General features: G+C 38.1%; 1 protein-coding gene across 1 annotated transcript in view; it reads left to right on the top strand.

Moving 5' to 3' along the window:
• The window catches only part of gab2 (GRB2-associated binding protein 2), a 48974-nt gene that overhangs the window by 22675 nt on the left and 10410 nt on the right, over nucleotides 1–15889 (top strand). Inside the window, exon 3 of the mRNA XM_079480719.1 lies at nucleotides 15042–15258. Coding sequence (XP_079336845.1) covers nucleotides 15042–15258 — 217 coding nt within the window. The remainder of the gene's footprint in view (nucleotides 1–15041; nucleotides 15259–15889) is intronic.

The raw sequence follows: 15889 nt of genomic DNA, 5'->3' as shown, positions 1-15889 counted from the left end.
AAAACAAATAATAAAAGCAACAATTTCTTAAAGCAGTAAATAAAAAGAATAATAAGAAAGTAATAAGTATAAACTTAAAGACAGTAGAATATTCTGATGTCCTTGTGAATAGTTATGTTAACTTGCAGATACTAAAACGTACAATTATTAAAGTTATCTTAAAATGATTAAAAAATTCAACCTCAAAATCACATTTAAAGGGGTCATATGGCACAAATGCGTGCATGTATAACACACGTCAAATTGCTAAATTTAAAGCGCATTCTATCTAAAAGCGAATGCTCTCCCACACCTGCCTATTCATTTTAGCGACCCCTTTAAAGAACAATTTCATAAACACATTTGTTTCAACATAATATCGTGCCTTGTGTTTTTAATGCTGTACTGTACGTGTAGAGATTGTATAGATACGTATTGTTTTAGCTCTGCCATCTAAATTTAGTTCCTGAATCTGTAGATAAAGTTACTGTAGTAATGAAATTCAATACATCTTTGCCATTATCTATGGTTTTATGGTAGCAGTGCTCTCATCTGCAGCAATGGGCTGTCTCTCTCTAAACTGATAATAAGAAAGCTGGAATAGAAACCTGATAGTATATCTTATAGCTTTTCCCTCACCCGCTCCATCTCTTGTCATTTGAGAAAGTTGGGCTAGACCAGCCCTGCTAAATGGATGCAGACTGAAAGCTTTATTGATTTTTCCTTTTGTTTTGTTAAAGAAAAGGGTGTGAACAGTGCCCAGCATGGTAGACGCAATGGTGGTGTTTATGCAGAAGATTGTTTTGTATTGTTTGTATTTTTTATGATATCAATTTTCTCATGAGATGTAGTAGCTGGTATGTGTGTACACTGTATAAAACTGTAATTAAAAACATTTGGTAACAGGTTTTTTTACGTATACTGTGAAAAAAATGTAATTTTACAGAATAAGTTCACATTAAATTACAGAAAAAGACTGCGTTAAAACATGTACCTTTGTGTGACACAACAGTTGTTCTACTGGCCGCCCCAGCTGTTTTACGTTCTTTATGGGATTTGTTTATGGTGTAAATATTCATATTACATATTAAGACTGCAAATTTACAAGAAAAACATATCATTTTAAGCAGAACAAATGACTTGAAGCAGTATTAATTAGAAAAATATTGCATATTATATGTGGAAAATCACAAATTCTCTTTGATATCTTAATATTTCTGCTTATTATTTTCCAAATGAAACCGATAATCTTAGCAGTGTCTCAGCACAATGCTAAAGACCATGCTAATGCATTTACATTAACAGTATCGCTCCTATTTTTTTATATATATTTTGTCTCTGTTTGGTTCTTTAATGAATCATGAGCGTTCCTAGAATTCAACTAATGGTGAGAAGCTTAACTTATAGTGTTATCAATGCTGAGGTCAAAGGTTTGATTGACAGGGAATACTTTCTTATGAAATGTTAAATACAGTGTTGCATGTTTTTGCATTGTTGTGTCACAAATGAAGCAAAACCTAGAGGTCCAGTGTGTCTATGAGATGTTCTTTGGAACTATTGATATTGATATTTATTCCCTCTCCAATTCACTGTAATTGCATCATGGTAACACAGCATTGATTTCTTCTTTATTCCATGCAGTGCCTGTAGTCATGACATCCCTCCAGTTTTTTCTAGGGTCTATTTTACAATCTTGTTTTCCATTCCTGTGTTGGAAAGATAAGACACGATTCAATGCATTCTTCTTCATTAAAGGAATCGTTCACCCAAAATGACAATTCTGAATGTAATCACTGTTATGTCTTTTCTACTGTTATAATGAGTTTATTTATTCTTTAAGACTCATAGTCCTTGTATACATCAGTAGTGTGGAAGGAGACACCCTGCACATTCTATTAATCTTCGTGGTCTACATAGGAAAGATAGTCAAAAGGGGTTTAGATTGATATGAGGATGAATACATGATAACACATTTTCAATTTTTCGACAAATTATTCCTGTTTAGCGTCTTTCTTTCGTGTGATTTCATGTCCTGATAAACATGGCAAATCCAGATGTCCTGAGCGCACGTGTGTATAGAGCTCATGTTTATGTTCTATACAGTCGAAATCCATGCTCTTTGAAATTCAGCGGCCTGTTTTGTTACCTCATAAATCCTGACAGTACTGTGTATATTATTCAGTTGGAGTGTAAAATTGGCAGAGGCAGTTCTGCACCCTCTGGGCTGTTTTGGTGGTTTTATGTTTGGAGACCTGTTCTGTAATAGGCTTGAGAAGTGTCTGAAATATATCTTAGAAACCTGGAGATGTTAGGAAGTCTTAGCCAATGCCAAATGTTTTAAAAAGTCACGAACATTTTTATGGTAAATGTCATTTTAAGGTTATGCTCAGTTCAAAATATTTCGAAATCCTGTGAAATTATTTTTTAGTAATCACAAACAGATGGAAAAAACACAGAATGTTTATGGAAATTCATTGGTCAAAATGTGTGGGAAACTTGGAGGTTTTCATTTAAATGATGTATCATGCTGGTAAACCAGGGCAGTGTTTTTGGTCTTGTACCAGTGTTCTCATTCTACATCATGCACAAATAGCACAAAGTTCTTCTTTGCATTTGTAAAAACTTTCCCCAAATTTAACTTTCTTCTGTGGATCACAATTACAAACGAACAGCTCGGAAATGTATATATAATCTCCTTTTGTTTTGATGTTTTCATTGTTGGCTGAACTGTTCCTTTCACTGAAGCAATTGTCTTAGATGTTTTTGTGTTGGTTGCTCTTGTTAAAAAAACTTCTTCCACCCACTGGGGTATGAGAAAGCAACAGAGGTTGATGGTTTTGGTAATGAGAAAGTCATGCACGGGTTTTGGCAGTCTGTGTCCACAGCACAAGAACCTTATCTGACCTTTTTCAACAGGCTGGCCTGCAACACTTGACTTTTCAGTCACACACACATACACCCACAATCTGTCTTTCTCACCTTCTCATAAAGCGCCCAGCAATGCCCAAAACAATTTTCATGGAAATATCCCTAATGTGTTACACGCAGAGGTTGATTTAAAACAGAAACGTTTTTGATGAGATAAAGCCTCAGTCTCTTACAGAATAAAATACGGCAACTGCAATGTAGATCAGAGCACTCGATCTCTTTACCCCAAGCAAGTATCAGGTTGTCATCTGCACTATGAGCTTGAGAAATGGGGGGGCCAGTTCACCTCCGAGGAACTTAGCGCTGATAGCCGGACGGAGTGTTTGTGTGTGTCTGCCTGAGCTTTGAGAACGTGTTTTGCACATGTAATGTGTCCGACGGAACCAGAGCATGTCAGGTGCATGTGGATTGTGTATCTTTCTGTATTTGTTTGATGGTATCGAGAGCTGTGATTAGAAGAGCTGTGAATCTTCACTTGCCACCAATTCGATACGATTCAATGCATCTTGTCCCTCATTCTCATCAGTGGATCTCAACAGGAGGGCCGGAGCCCACATGGGGGCCCAAGCTGACTTCCAAGAGGGCATCAAGATGACCGATATTTTAAAATTGGACAAATTGAGCATGAAAAAAACGGAATTCTTATTATTTGTAAATTTTTATAAGTAATAAACGTTTTTCCAATGAATGGTAAAGCTCCAACAGGGGTGATGGGGCCCAGAAGGGGGCTCAACCTTGCTTCCAAGGGGGCCTCAAGATGACAAATGAGACAAAATCAGCATTACAAAATCTATAAAGAAACAACATTTTTATAATTTGTTAATTGTTACAAGTAATAAACGTTTTTGCAGTTAATGTTAAACTCCAAAATATTGTATTGGGTGGGAGGGGGGCCTTTGAATACTGTTGAATACAATGGGGGGCCTTTGAGTAAAAAAGGTTGAGAACCCCTGCTTTACACGCAGCTTCCTGTGTGCGCACTAAACTCATCGGAGAAGAGACAGAGACATGCAGGCACTAAGTCCAATCAAATCCTGATGGATAATCATTTTCCCATAGTCCAAAGTGGTCACTAATTTATAAAGTGTCTCTATAATGTATCTGAACACTTAAGCAACAACACAATGTTTGCAAATGCAACACAACCAACTTTACTTAAATAAGTTAATTCAAGTCGCAAATTCTAGAAACAGTAGATTCGAAGGGATAGTTCACCAGAATTGATAATACTGTCATGATTTACTACCCTCTTGTCATTTCAAACCTGAATGACTTTCTTCCGCAGAACACAAAAGAAGACATTTAGAAGAAAGTTGGTAACTGAACAGCTCCGGCACCCACTCACTTGCATTGTACGCACACAAAACCAATGCAAATGAATGAGTTCTCATGTACAACATTCTTCAAAATATCTTCTTTTGTGTTCTGCATAAGCAAGAAATACAGGTTTGAAAAGAGTGTATCTAAATAATGACATTTGGGGCGAACTATCACTTTAAATCAAAGAAAAACTTACTGTGTCGATAGTTAATGTGATGAATTCCACCTGCGGTTACTCTGTTAGCACCAGTGCCCTGTGTGAACCCGACAGCAACTGACCTCACACATCCCCAAAAAATCCCCACAAAACCAGCTGCTTCACAGAAAAGAGAAATTTGTTCTGAGAAAATGTCTCACATCCTGGTTTGATAACTCGTTATTTCTGCAGTGTTTAGCTTAAGTGTCCAAATAGTTTCTAATGTCACTGCACATCAAACCGAAGCTTTTGTTGGTTGTTTAAAGCTTAAAATGTTGTTTTGTCTGTCTCATATTTGAACAAAACTATCTGATTGTCTGGGTGAAGAAACGAGGGCCTGCCCAACATCTAGATGCGAATAACAAACAACAAATTCCTGAATGGTCTATCCGCATTTCTTGGATTTGGATGATAATGAATGATGATGATTTTATTTTAAACGCTGTCTGTTGGGAAGCTCTAGAGATTCCCTGGATGAGCAGGGTTGTATTTTGTCTGTGGATCTTCAAGCAAACATAGACAGGAAGATGATCAGCACTCGGTAGTCAAAACAGTGATTCAGAGTTTCAGCCTGACGTGACTCTTATCTGTCTGGCCCCAGGTTTAATTTATTCACGATTTACGAAGGAGTGTGTGTATTATGAGAGGTAACAACAACAACAAAAGATTATGGTCATACAGCCCAACCCTACTTTTAGCACCATTGTTGCTGCGTTTGTGTTAAAACACAAACACAGTTTATTATGCATGGTGGAGACCACAGGGCTTTTTGAAGAATTGAAGTCTGTGTGTGTTTGTGTGTGTGTGTGTGTTGAAATGCTTTTTTCTCCAGTGGGGGATGGTGTGATAGCAGCAGGCTGTTATCGATGCTCTGATCTGTCTGTCAGGGTTTGGCTGGGGTACATGGGGATGGGATGGCAAGCTGCTCATGGGATGTACACCAAGGTTAGACAAGGTCATCCCAGCCCAGCGTAGAACCAGGACGGCCCCTCCCTTGTATGAACAAATACACGCACACAAAATGCCCTTCAATCGTATTGATTTTTGTTGAAACAACTAGACGCCGTGCTGCTCTGGGGTCAGATTGCTGATGCCACTCAGCTCTCTGCCCGGACTGCTGCTCAGCATCCCAGAATACTCACACAAACATTCTGTATTAGAAGACCGCTGCCTGACCTGAGTCCAGTGGGACCCGACAAACTCTTGGGTTTCAGGACCAGGTTCGGGGTGAGTTTTACACAAATACAAATTCTCTTATGAACCAAACATACTTTTTATTAAATAGGTCAACAGTTCATGACCAGGACAAAAGATTGCACAGTGGCCTGTATGTCAAGTCTTCTGGCGTCTTCCAATAGCTTGTTGTCAAGGGTCAGGTTTAGCGTTTACCAACCTGTAAAGTGTAACATCTACACAAGTAGCCCTACAAAAAATGAACAAAACAGCACAGAATTTGTGATATATTTAATAGACACAATAACACTACCATTATAATCCATTAGTGATTATAACATATCTTTGTGTAGTGTGTTTGGTTCTTATTCCAGTTGGACTAAATGGTGTTCTATCCGCTTGTTTACCGTTTCCGAGTGCACGCTTCCACTCATTTCAAGTGAGGCGACTATTCAAACAGCAGTTTTTGAACACTTTTTTTTATTTATATCACACATTTACGCAACAGTCTCTGAATCTCCTAAATAAATTTAATGAATTGTATAAAAAGAACCGCTAACTGGACATCTGGTGGTAAAGGTTAGGATCGTAGTAAACCTTCCTTGCGTTTAAGTCATTTAGCAGACGCTTTGATCTAAAGTGACTTAAAAAATAAGGGAAATCAACGGAAGCAATTGCACACAGCCTAAGGAAAACAAAAAGTAATAAGTGCAATAAAACTGGTCTCATATAGCCTACCACAGTATACAGAGCTAAGCTTGACTTCCTGTCGCCAACGGTCAATGTTGCTCGTGTCGATAGGCTACAATGGATATCAAGTCGCCCTGCCTGGCGGAGGCGGTCTGCATGGGGCGTTAGGCAGGTTTTTATGAAGTTGAGACACCGTGACATTTTTAAGATCTGTTTATTTAAACAACTTTGGATTTTGAGGAAACAACTAAAAAATAGCAAGTTTATCACACTTATGACACTGGCGAAATTAAAAGACGGATGTAGTTTTCTTGTGTGCACGGTGAGCTCATAGATCTCTATGTAAATCTGTCTTAGCCACCCGAAGTGGATGAAAGAGAGTTAAAATGAAAATGGAAAGAGCAGAGAGCCTCTATCAATCACGGTGGCGTTTACGCCATGGAGCTCTACAGAATTCCAGCTATTCCCGCCCCGGTGAACAAGACACCTGGCTGCACATGGAAGATTAAGTGGATGGGGAAACGGCAAAATCCTGTAAACATAATCCTCTATTAGTTTAGCAATGTGCTTAAAAACCTGTGGCCTGTAGCTGTGAATGTGCTTCAGATATGTTTAGCCTTGTTGATTGTGTGGGGCATTATATGTACTGTTCCAACTGTCTGGGGTTTGATACTCTTTCTTACTCTGTTATTCAACAGTAATTGAATGCATTTGGAAAGAGCCCAGATATTAAGTATGAAAGTTTTTAATTGAAGCTGCAATCGGTGACCAAAAGAAATGCAGGTTAAGTTATGAAATAAATGCAGGTTACTTTATTACAGTATTATTATGTAAATTGAATGTTATTAACATCAGACTGACATCAGCTGCAAAATCCTACCTGACAGCCCAACTGTTAAATCATTTTATAAGCTTTTAAAAGATTTTTATGTAGAGCTATGGCTCAAAATAGTGGTATTGGTAAATATGAGCAAAGACAAAAGTCCAACGTTTGAGTAAACCAATTGAAAGTGAGGGAAGTCACATAATGAAAAAATGTGGGATTAACAGGATAAACAGTTTGCTTTTTATTTACCAAGGGTACAAATTTATGTGCATGCTCATTAACCAATTAAAATTACACACATACAGTATATGTATAAATATATAAAAATGAAATATATATGTGACCCTGGATACCAAAGCCAGTCTTAAGTAGCACAGAAACCTTTTTAGTAAAAGCCAAAATTACATTGTATGGGTCAAAATGATGCAAAAAACATGAGGAAATTAAGTACAGATCATGTTCCTTGAAGATATGTACATTTCCTATCCTAAATACATAAAACCTTTATTTTGTGAGTGGATGGCCTGCTACAGCGGCTCTGAGTAACAACTTCTAAGGCAATTTTCTCAATATTTAGATTGGCACCCTTGGATTCCAGAGTCTTAAATGGTTGTATCTCTGTAACCACACATCAATAGAAATCTTAACTATTCTGCTTCATTACTTAGGCTGTCCTTTAATCCAGATTAAAGTATTTCCTCTCTCCAAGACACATCGTGTCACAATCAGCTTTCTCAATTTACACTGTTTACATTTCATTTACAAGCTTATATTCAGTCAAAACACACTGTGTGTGGCATGAGACTTTTCTATTTGTTGATACTTTCACATAAACAGTTGCCTTTTTTAGTGCCAAGTTCAACTTTGCCAAGTTTCTCGATATGCACTTGTGTTTTTAAGCCACAGTTCTCCCTCGAGTCCTAGCTTTTGTGTTCCTCTTTTCCTATATTTTATCTATGATGATTAATAAAACAAATCCAAGCGAATTCTGTCTGAAGTCGGCACGAAGCCCTCGCGCTTTCTTGACCAAACAAAAGGGAAACGAGGAGATGAGAAAGGGTTTGTACAAACGACGAGAATTGGAAACAAATGAATATCTTCTGGTGACGTCAGTCCCATTAGATTATTACATCTGTTTGAAAGCTCAATCACAACACATTCATTGTTCAGATAAAATTGTGGGATTGTTGACTCATGTAAAAAAGTAGCTTCTGGTTTTCCTATGTGAAGATGCTATGCCAGGTGTCGAGATGGAAAGACGCAAAACACTCCCACTCCTCATGCTTGAGAGTACACTGCAGTCTGAAGTTCCTGTGAAATTACTGTTCCCTTGACACAAATGCTTCCAGCTCTCTGCTTCGCGGATCTACTGTAGATCATGTTGTATATAATGTCAGGTTGCTAAGCTGCTGAAAGCATAATGAGATCAAGACCCGGACCAAAGTGCAGTGAATTTGAGATCTTAAAGGGATAGTTCACACAAAATTAAAATCTGTCATCATTTATCTATGCTCGTGTCATCGTGACTCTTTCTTCTGCGAAGCACAAAAGAAGATATTTTGAGAAATGCAAGTAAATGGGGTAAAGTTAACAACATAATATCAAAATATCTTTAGTGTTCTGCAGAAGAAAGAAAGTCATACACGTTTGAAATGACAAAAGGGTGAGTGAATAATGACAGAATTTTTATTTTATCTTTTAATTTTCCTTTAAGGTTAACAACTGCACCCACAACCCATTCTACTTCCTTAATCTGATATATTTCTTAGCGAAATGGCCATTGAAGTTCATATTCAAGAACACGCAGCAGTTAATTTCTTAATAGAATCCAAACCACTTAAGAAAATTGGTCAGGTCTCTGAATGCTGTTGTGACAGCTATATGACGTTTCCACCATGTGTTTACCTCATAGCTTTAGCACATACAGTACAGCTTGGCCAGTAGTTTCTGTAGGAATGAAATCAACCCAAACCGAATGATTTATCAGGTCTGACGACGAGCTTCTGTGCTGCCAATTGATCATTGGCTGAGGGGAATGGATGTTGCTATATGGTCACATGATGTAGGCTGCATTGGCTGCGGGCAGTGTTATCCTATTGGCCAATCCTGGAACATGACCCTCATTTTTCTTCGTCTCTCTGCCAGTTATATGTTTTTTTCAGTCTTTGTTGGATTTCTGTGAATTAAAATGTTCAAACCAGAACCTAGATAACCCAACAAATCGAGGAGGGATGCCTCTTTATAGGACCCCAAAATGGTTGTTGTTTTTTTATTACAATTCTTATGTCTTTGTTTTTAGACGTGACACTTACCTGACTATGCAAAACCATGCTTTAAAAACAAAAAAGTGCTTAACCACCAAAAACTTAAAAGTGCTAAACCACCAAATATTAACATCGGTATGGTGAAAAATCATCTTTCATTTTAAGATTGACGTTTTCATAGATTTACCCAGATTTCAATACCCTGTTGGAAAAACAGTTCATATGACTTTAAGGTGGTCAAGCTGATTTCTTTCTGGCCTGAGGGGGGTCTACCTTCCCTACTCAGTTTGATCAAGATGGTCCAGCAGGTCGACCCCAGCACGGCCAGCTGGTATCCAACGCAACCATCTGATCAACCATCTGGACCAACGTGAACCAACTAATGGCCATAAATGTCCAGCTTGAACCAGCTAGAGACCAATTTATCCAGCTACCATCAGAAGATGGTATCAGGATGTCCCATTGGGGCATTAATAACTAGATTCTATGCTTTCTGAAGGAAACGTGTGTTGCATGGCCGTTCAGAACGCGCGGTAATGATACTCTGATGATACCCTTATTGAAATTAACAATGGCTTTACCACAAATAAAACCTCAAAAATAAGGTTACCTTTCTTTTATTATAATTAAACCATGGTTAAGTTTTGTAAGGGTATGGACAGTGGTGTTTTAGACTTTTACGGTTGATAGTGTATGGATAAGGATGAGTAATAGCAGTTATATAATATAATACAAAATGGTACTGCAGAGATGTTCCTGGTCATTGTTAAATGGATGGAGTTAAAGGGTTAGTGACAGATAAGCACATTTGGCCTATACACCAGCACTATTGTCGTCCCCTGATAAGCCTTTCCATTATGCTGGAGTAACCCCGAAGTGACCAGAGATGCTGTTAAGTGCTGACGTCAGGCTCATTTAGGAAAATGGATTCTCCCAATTTAAGGAATGCAAATGGTTCCCGGCATGCCATTTGGGATTTGACGTATTATTGTCTGAGTGTCTATGCCGAGATTAATGGACCCAAGAGACAATAGTGGCTGCATTGTCTGGACATAGGTTGTGGTGGAGTCATATCTAAAGTCAGTTTTCTGGACTCTACCCCCGATAACACGATTCCTTAAGTACTGTCTTTCTATAAAACCTTTAGCAGAAATGCATTTCGCTTTTAACCGGTCAGGCATGCAAACTAGATCTGGGAAGAAAAAGTGAGAAGAACCGTGAGGAGAGATTTTGGTTTCTGATAATATTGGGAGTTTTTAGAGAGGGGCACAAATAAAGCGACACACCGAGATGAAATGAGATCAAGATAAATGTCTTGTCTCTCTCTGCCTCACTGGTTATCCTAATTTCGGACCCTTGAGACCAGTAAACCAATTGTGTTTGATGCTCTACAGATGAGACAGAACGTTATAAATACACAGCACTGGCCAAAAGTGATGTTTGACATCTCTCTTTATTCAAAGACAGTAATAAATATGTATTGAAGAGTTTGGACGCTTGTTGCATTAGTGTGTTTGGAGTATAAACCGAAGTATAGCTTTGAGAAGAATTTAAGGTGGCCTTGGCAAAGAATTAACCACAACATGTTTCACATGGATAGCTTATTGAGTCAATGTTCAGGAGAACTTCACTGTAGTCCTGCTGTAGTAAAAACAAGAGATTATTAATAATATAAATAACTGATTAAATTGTAGCCACTGTTTGCTTTATCCCCTGTGGTTTTGTTTTGTTTTATATGCATTTTTGTATATTTGAGTAAAACTAATGTGCTATACTCAAAAAATGATGGGTTGGTTTCAATCTAGCATTGGGTCAAAAAAGGAATAACAAATTTGTAGGTTTGCAAATTAACCCACGCTGGGTTGTTTTAACCACAATGTTTAGTGTTTTAAAACATTGTTGGCTTGAAAATAACCCAGTATTGCGTATTGTTAGCCTTTATTGTCAACTCATTTTGTCCAATAAAAACTATAAAAATATTGTGCTGTGACAGTTTTGTACCATCCATCTCATATTCTGATTGTTTAATTGAGCCTAAAGGGACTTTACTTTTGGCCAACTTGAGCTAGGTTCTACTTTGCCAAATGTCTCAATAGCAATTTCCAAAGAATTTGTTCTTATCACATATTATTTTTTTGCATTTTGTTCCGTATAACCATGGTTTGTTAAATGCTGAAATACTCTTAACATCTTTATTTCCTAGTACATTTACATTTACATTTAGTCATTTAGCAGACGCTTTTATCCAAAGCGCCTTACAAAGAATTCGGGGAGCAATAAACGATATGTCATACAAAGAGCAATAGTACAGTGGGTGCTAATACAAAGGTACTAGTTTCAACAAAACCCATGCTTTTTCTTGCATTTCTATGTGCAATCTTTGTGCTATCTTTGGAAAAATCCATGTGGTGCATGCCTGTGCAAATCTGGCCACAGTGATGTTAGTTTGTTAGGGGTGTATGTCCGGTTTTTACTGTTGCTAAAGTGAATTTGGTGGATTGCTATGTGGTTGCTAAGGTGTTCTGGATCGTTGCTAGGGCTTTGCAAGGGTGTTGCTAGGTGGTTATTTATTATTGGCCTAAGTAAAAGTAGCCCATTTTGGATTGAATTTTGTATTCAGTGTAAATGCTCGGGCACTTTTAGAATGCAAATAGACCCCATAATATGATGGGCAACAGGAAATGATGTCATGCTTCAGAGTAGTGATCCTTCATTTTAGTCATGGGGACTAACAGCGCAAACACACTGCCTCAGGATGTGTAATAGTTGGCCCAGATCCTCATTTTGCAAAAGCAGTAGGCGAGAAATACTGAGACTTCTCTCAATTCAAGTAGTTAAAAACATCAAAATAATAAAAAATATATTTTATTTTGTTTCTAAATAGAATACAATAATACAACAAGGTTCATCTTAGTTCGCTAACATGATGGGATCGATGTCAATTCCCCAGATATTCCTCTTTCATACCCTATTGTGCTGTTCACCATTAGCGTCAATATAATCAGACTCCGCCCGTCGTTGTGCTAAAGTGGCTTTACCTTACCGCATTAGCCCATAATACTTGACAGATGCGAAGCAAGGCCTGTGTCTCAATCTAAACCCCTCATTACCCATCTTACTTTCTCCTCTCTCAGAGGAGGGGCTGGAGTGCACGCCTATCACAAATCAATACGGCAATGGCGGTTAGTGGACCCTGAGCCCGCTATCATGGTTGAGCGCATACACAAAGCTCTCTGAAGCAAATGAAGAAGTGCGGTCCCATGTAGCTTTGGGGTCCTGGTTAACAATGGAGTAATTGAAGACCTTCGGTGGACTCCTGACACTGTCCGTGTTCTAAAGACAGGACGTCTTCTTCTCACTGTGTCTTCTTCTGTGCTCTCCTTCCCTCAGGCAGATACGTGACCTTATTTATGACTCAGAGTTACTCCCATCCTCGTCTCAAACTGTTAACATGGGCATCACATAGGCTCGGTGGTCTAGCCTTGCATGCGTTGGTTTATGTAGTAAACTCTGTAAACTACAACACTACCTACTTAGTACTTTAAGGCATCATAGGCCGAACATACGTCATTTTTTATATCACTTTAACTCGCCAAAATAATTAAAAACTCGTTTTTAACTTATAGCTAAATAATTCCACTAAATTCTTAAAAACATATATTAAACCATCTGTTTAAACAACTTCACTTAATAAAATATCAGTGTAAACATGTTTAAGATGAGGTAAATATGTTATGTATGTGACAAAAAGGACATACGTTTCTGGGAGACAATATTCTTTTTTATTGATGATGTGAATTTAGATCCACAAACCAGAAGCAATAATACCCAAAAAATGGAGAATGGTTGGCTCTTAATGGAAAATAAAATATGTATTTTAATTTTCATGTTTCATTTACAGGGAAACTATTCTAAAAACTGCACTTACCTGACTATGCAAAACATAACAAATTATTGAAAACTTTAAAAGAGATATTTAATTTTTTTTGGCAAGGTTGACATTTGAATGGTGCTCAGCATAACTCTCTTAAGAGTTATTTAAGAGTTAAGTGTATGCCAAAATTATGCTTTGAACAAATTTTGATGCAGCATTGCATGTATCTTTAAATAAGACAATCCCACAATGCATTGCAAAGTGTCTGCACATAATTTTGAGATATAGCAGTTGTGCTTATTACGATATATGTATATAATATATGTGTGTGTGCGTGCGTGCGTGCGTGAGTTCAGGCACATGCTCTGACATATGCAAGCTGATCAACAAGCCGTGACATTCTCATAGCAAACTTATCTGAGAAGTTCTTACAGTGACGCTTTCAGATTTTCTTTTATGTACTGCAACATTAAAACATGTCTGTTCACAGAAACTGTAGTGAAGCTTTTATGTCTCAGAAAGTTTTTACATATTTGTTTATATAATTTGAAATAAATATAAATGAAGTTGCATTGCATATTGCATTACTGTATATAGCATTAGCAAGTTATCACATATAACATTTTTCTTCCGTACATTGCTAAATTAAAATTCTGTCTTCATTTACTCCAAACCTGTATATATGTATTTGTTCTGCTAAACACAAAGGAAGATATTTGGAAGAATGTCAGTAACCAAACCGATCTCATCCCCCATTGACTCCCATAGTAGGTTAAATAAATACTATGGGAGCATTATGGGAGTTATATTTCTTACTCATTTTATGTGAGCGCTGTCTGTGTGTTTCCTCTGAGTGACCATTAAGATGTTTGCTTTCCAAGAAAAGTGTTCCAGATCTGTCAGTTGTGAGATTCCATTATGGTACCTTTAAATGATGCTCCCTAGGTAGACATCAACCAGCAAAGAAGCTTAGGTTTTGACACTAAGCTTCAGTGTATTCAGAATTCAGTATATAACTTCTGATTCCCAGGATGTGCTGACATTGGTTCTGCTACTCATAGCAGCATGTGTGCAGTCCAAGTGCAGTAGGCTGACTTTCCCACCCACTCTCCTCTATCTCTCTATGAGCGTCGTTCTCTCTCTCTTCTAACTTTCCGCCCTTCTCAGGGGCAGATCGGGGTGGTAGTAGGAGGAGGGTCATGTGCGCTTCCTGGTTTTGGCATACCGCCTGGTCTATTTTGAGTCGGCAGGCCTGAGATATTTCTTCAGCGGACCCGTGCGGCGCTAATCAGCGATGTCACAAAGAAACAGCCCAAAGCAAAGGCCATGACGTTCACATAGCTGTGCTGACATAGAAAAACAGATAGCGATCGAGGGCCTCGGCACGCAGTCCCCGAATGATTCCTGCTGTTGTTATTTCTCCACGCAATTTATATTGACTTGGTTTGGAAGACTGTTAAACGTGTACATGGATATTACTGCCCAAATCTCTCCATTGATCTGGCCCCGTCTTTTGACTGCATCGATCACCGCTGGAAAATGGACAAAAACTGTCCTTCTGCTATTGAACTTTATAGATTTTAAATTAAAAGCAGCGTGTTGCACATGGCATAAACATCTGATGTGATCATATTTCCTGATGCGTTTGTCACATTGTTCACTTTTCCTTGTTTACTTTTTGGTTATTGCAGTTTGTTGACTTCCAAAATGAAAATCAAGCTGGTTGTTCGAATTCCACCGGTTGTGTTTGTCAGATTGTAAAAGGTTTGTTTTTCTCGTTTCTCCACACAGATGAGAGGTCTTCCACCACCCACGTTTCTCGATCCTTGGCTAATGACCTGGGCGGCTCTTTGGCTCCTCTGGTTGGTGAACGTAAAAGCTCAGTACCCGCCCACTCCAGCCAGCCAATGCTGTTCACGTTCGACTTACCTGTACGAAACTCTCACAGCGCTCCGCAGGACTACCTCTGGCTTCACCAGTGCATGAGCCGCAAGAGTGAGAGTGCACGGTAAGAGCCATGAACTCGTAGTGTCAGTAGATCCTGTTGTCATGTTATATATCCCTATACAGCTCAAAGTATTATGATTCTCTGTTAGTTAACATGAATCGGTTTAATAGTTTTTGTCAATAAAACAGCAGAATATTTTTTACATTTCTCGTGTAAATGCAAGAAACAATGGAGTTTGAAGGTTTGGTATAGGACTGCATCATAATGGATATTCTAATAATGATAATCTGATAATCGATTTCTTTTTCAAGAACTCCCCCATATGCCATTGGTTGGACAAATTGATAACCAGTGATGCTGGGATGTGTTGGTTGGGATGCTTATCAACTTAGTTGTTTCCTCTTAGGCAGTAATAAATAAAGGAATTGATTTAATGTATAAAATGACACGCGTTCCCTTTAGGATTGTGACCTGACCTTCTAACAAACAGAAGTTGTGCTATGGTCTCATAAAGTGTTTTCTGTAGGGTAAAATACTCCTTTCTTTTTTTTGTTAAAAGATTTAGATTTTAGCCCTAAAAAATGAACAGTTCATCCTGGCTTTACGAAAGTCCCAGCGAAAGCTATAAATCATGAAGTCTGAACCGCCATCCATCATCTCTGTGCTTTACAGTAATGCATAGACATCAGGT

This window comes from Barbatula barbatula (genome assembly GCF_947034865.1).
Source record: "Barbatula barbatula genome assembly, chromosome: 19".
In the NCBI taxonomy this organism is placed as follows: domain Eukaryota; kingdom Metazoa; phylum Chordata; class Actinopteri; order Cypriniformes; family Nemacheilidae; genus Barbatula; species Barbatula barbatula.
This window is presented reverse-complemented; position numbering and strand designations above follow the sequence as displayed.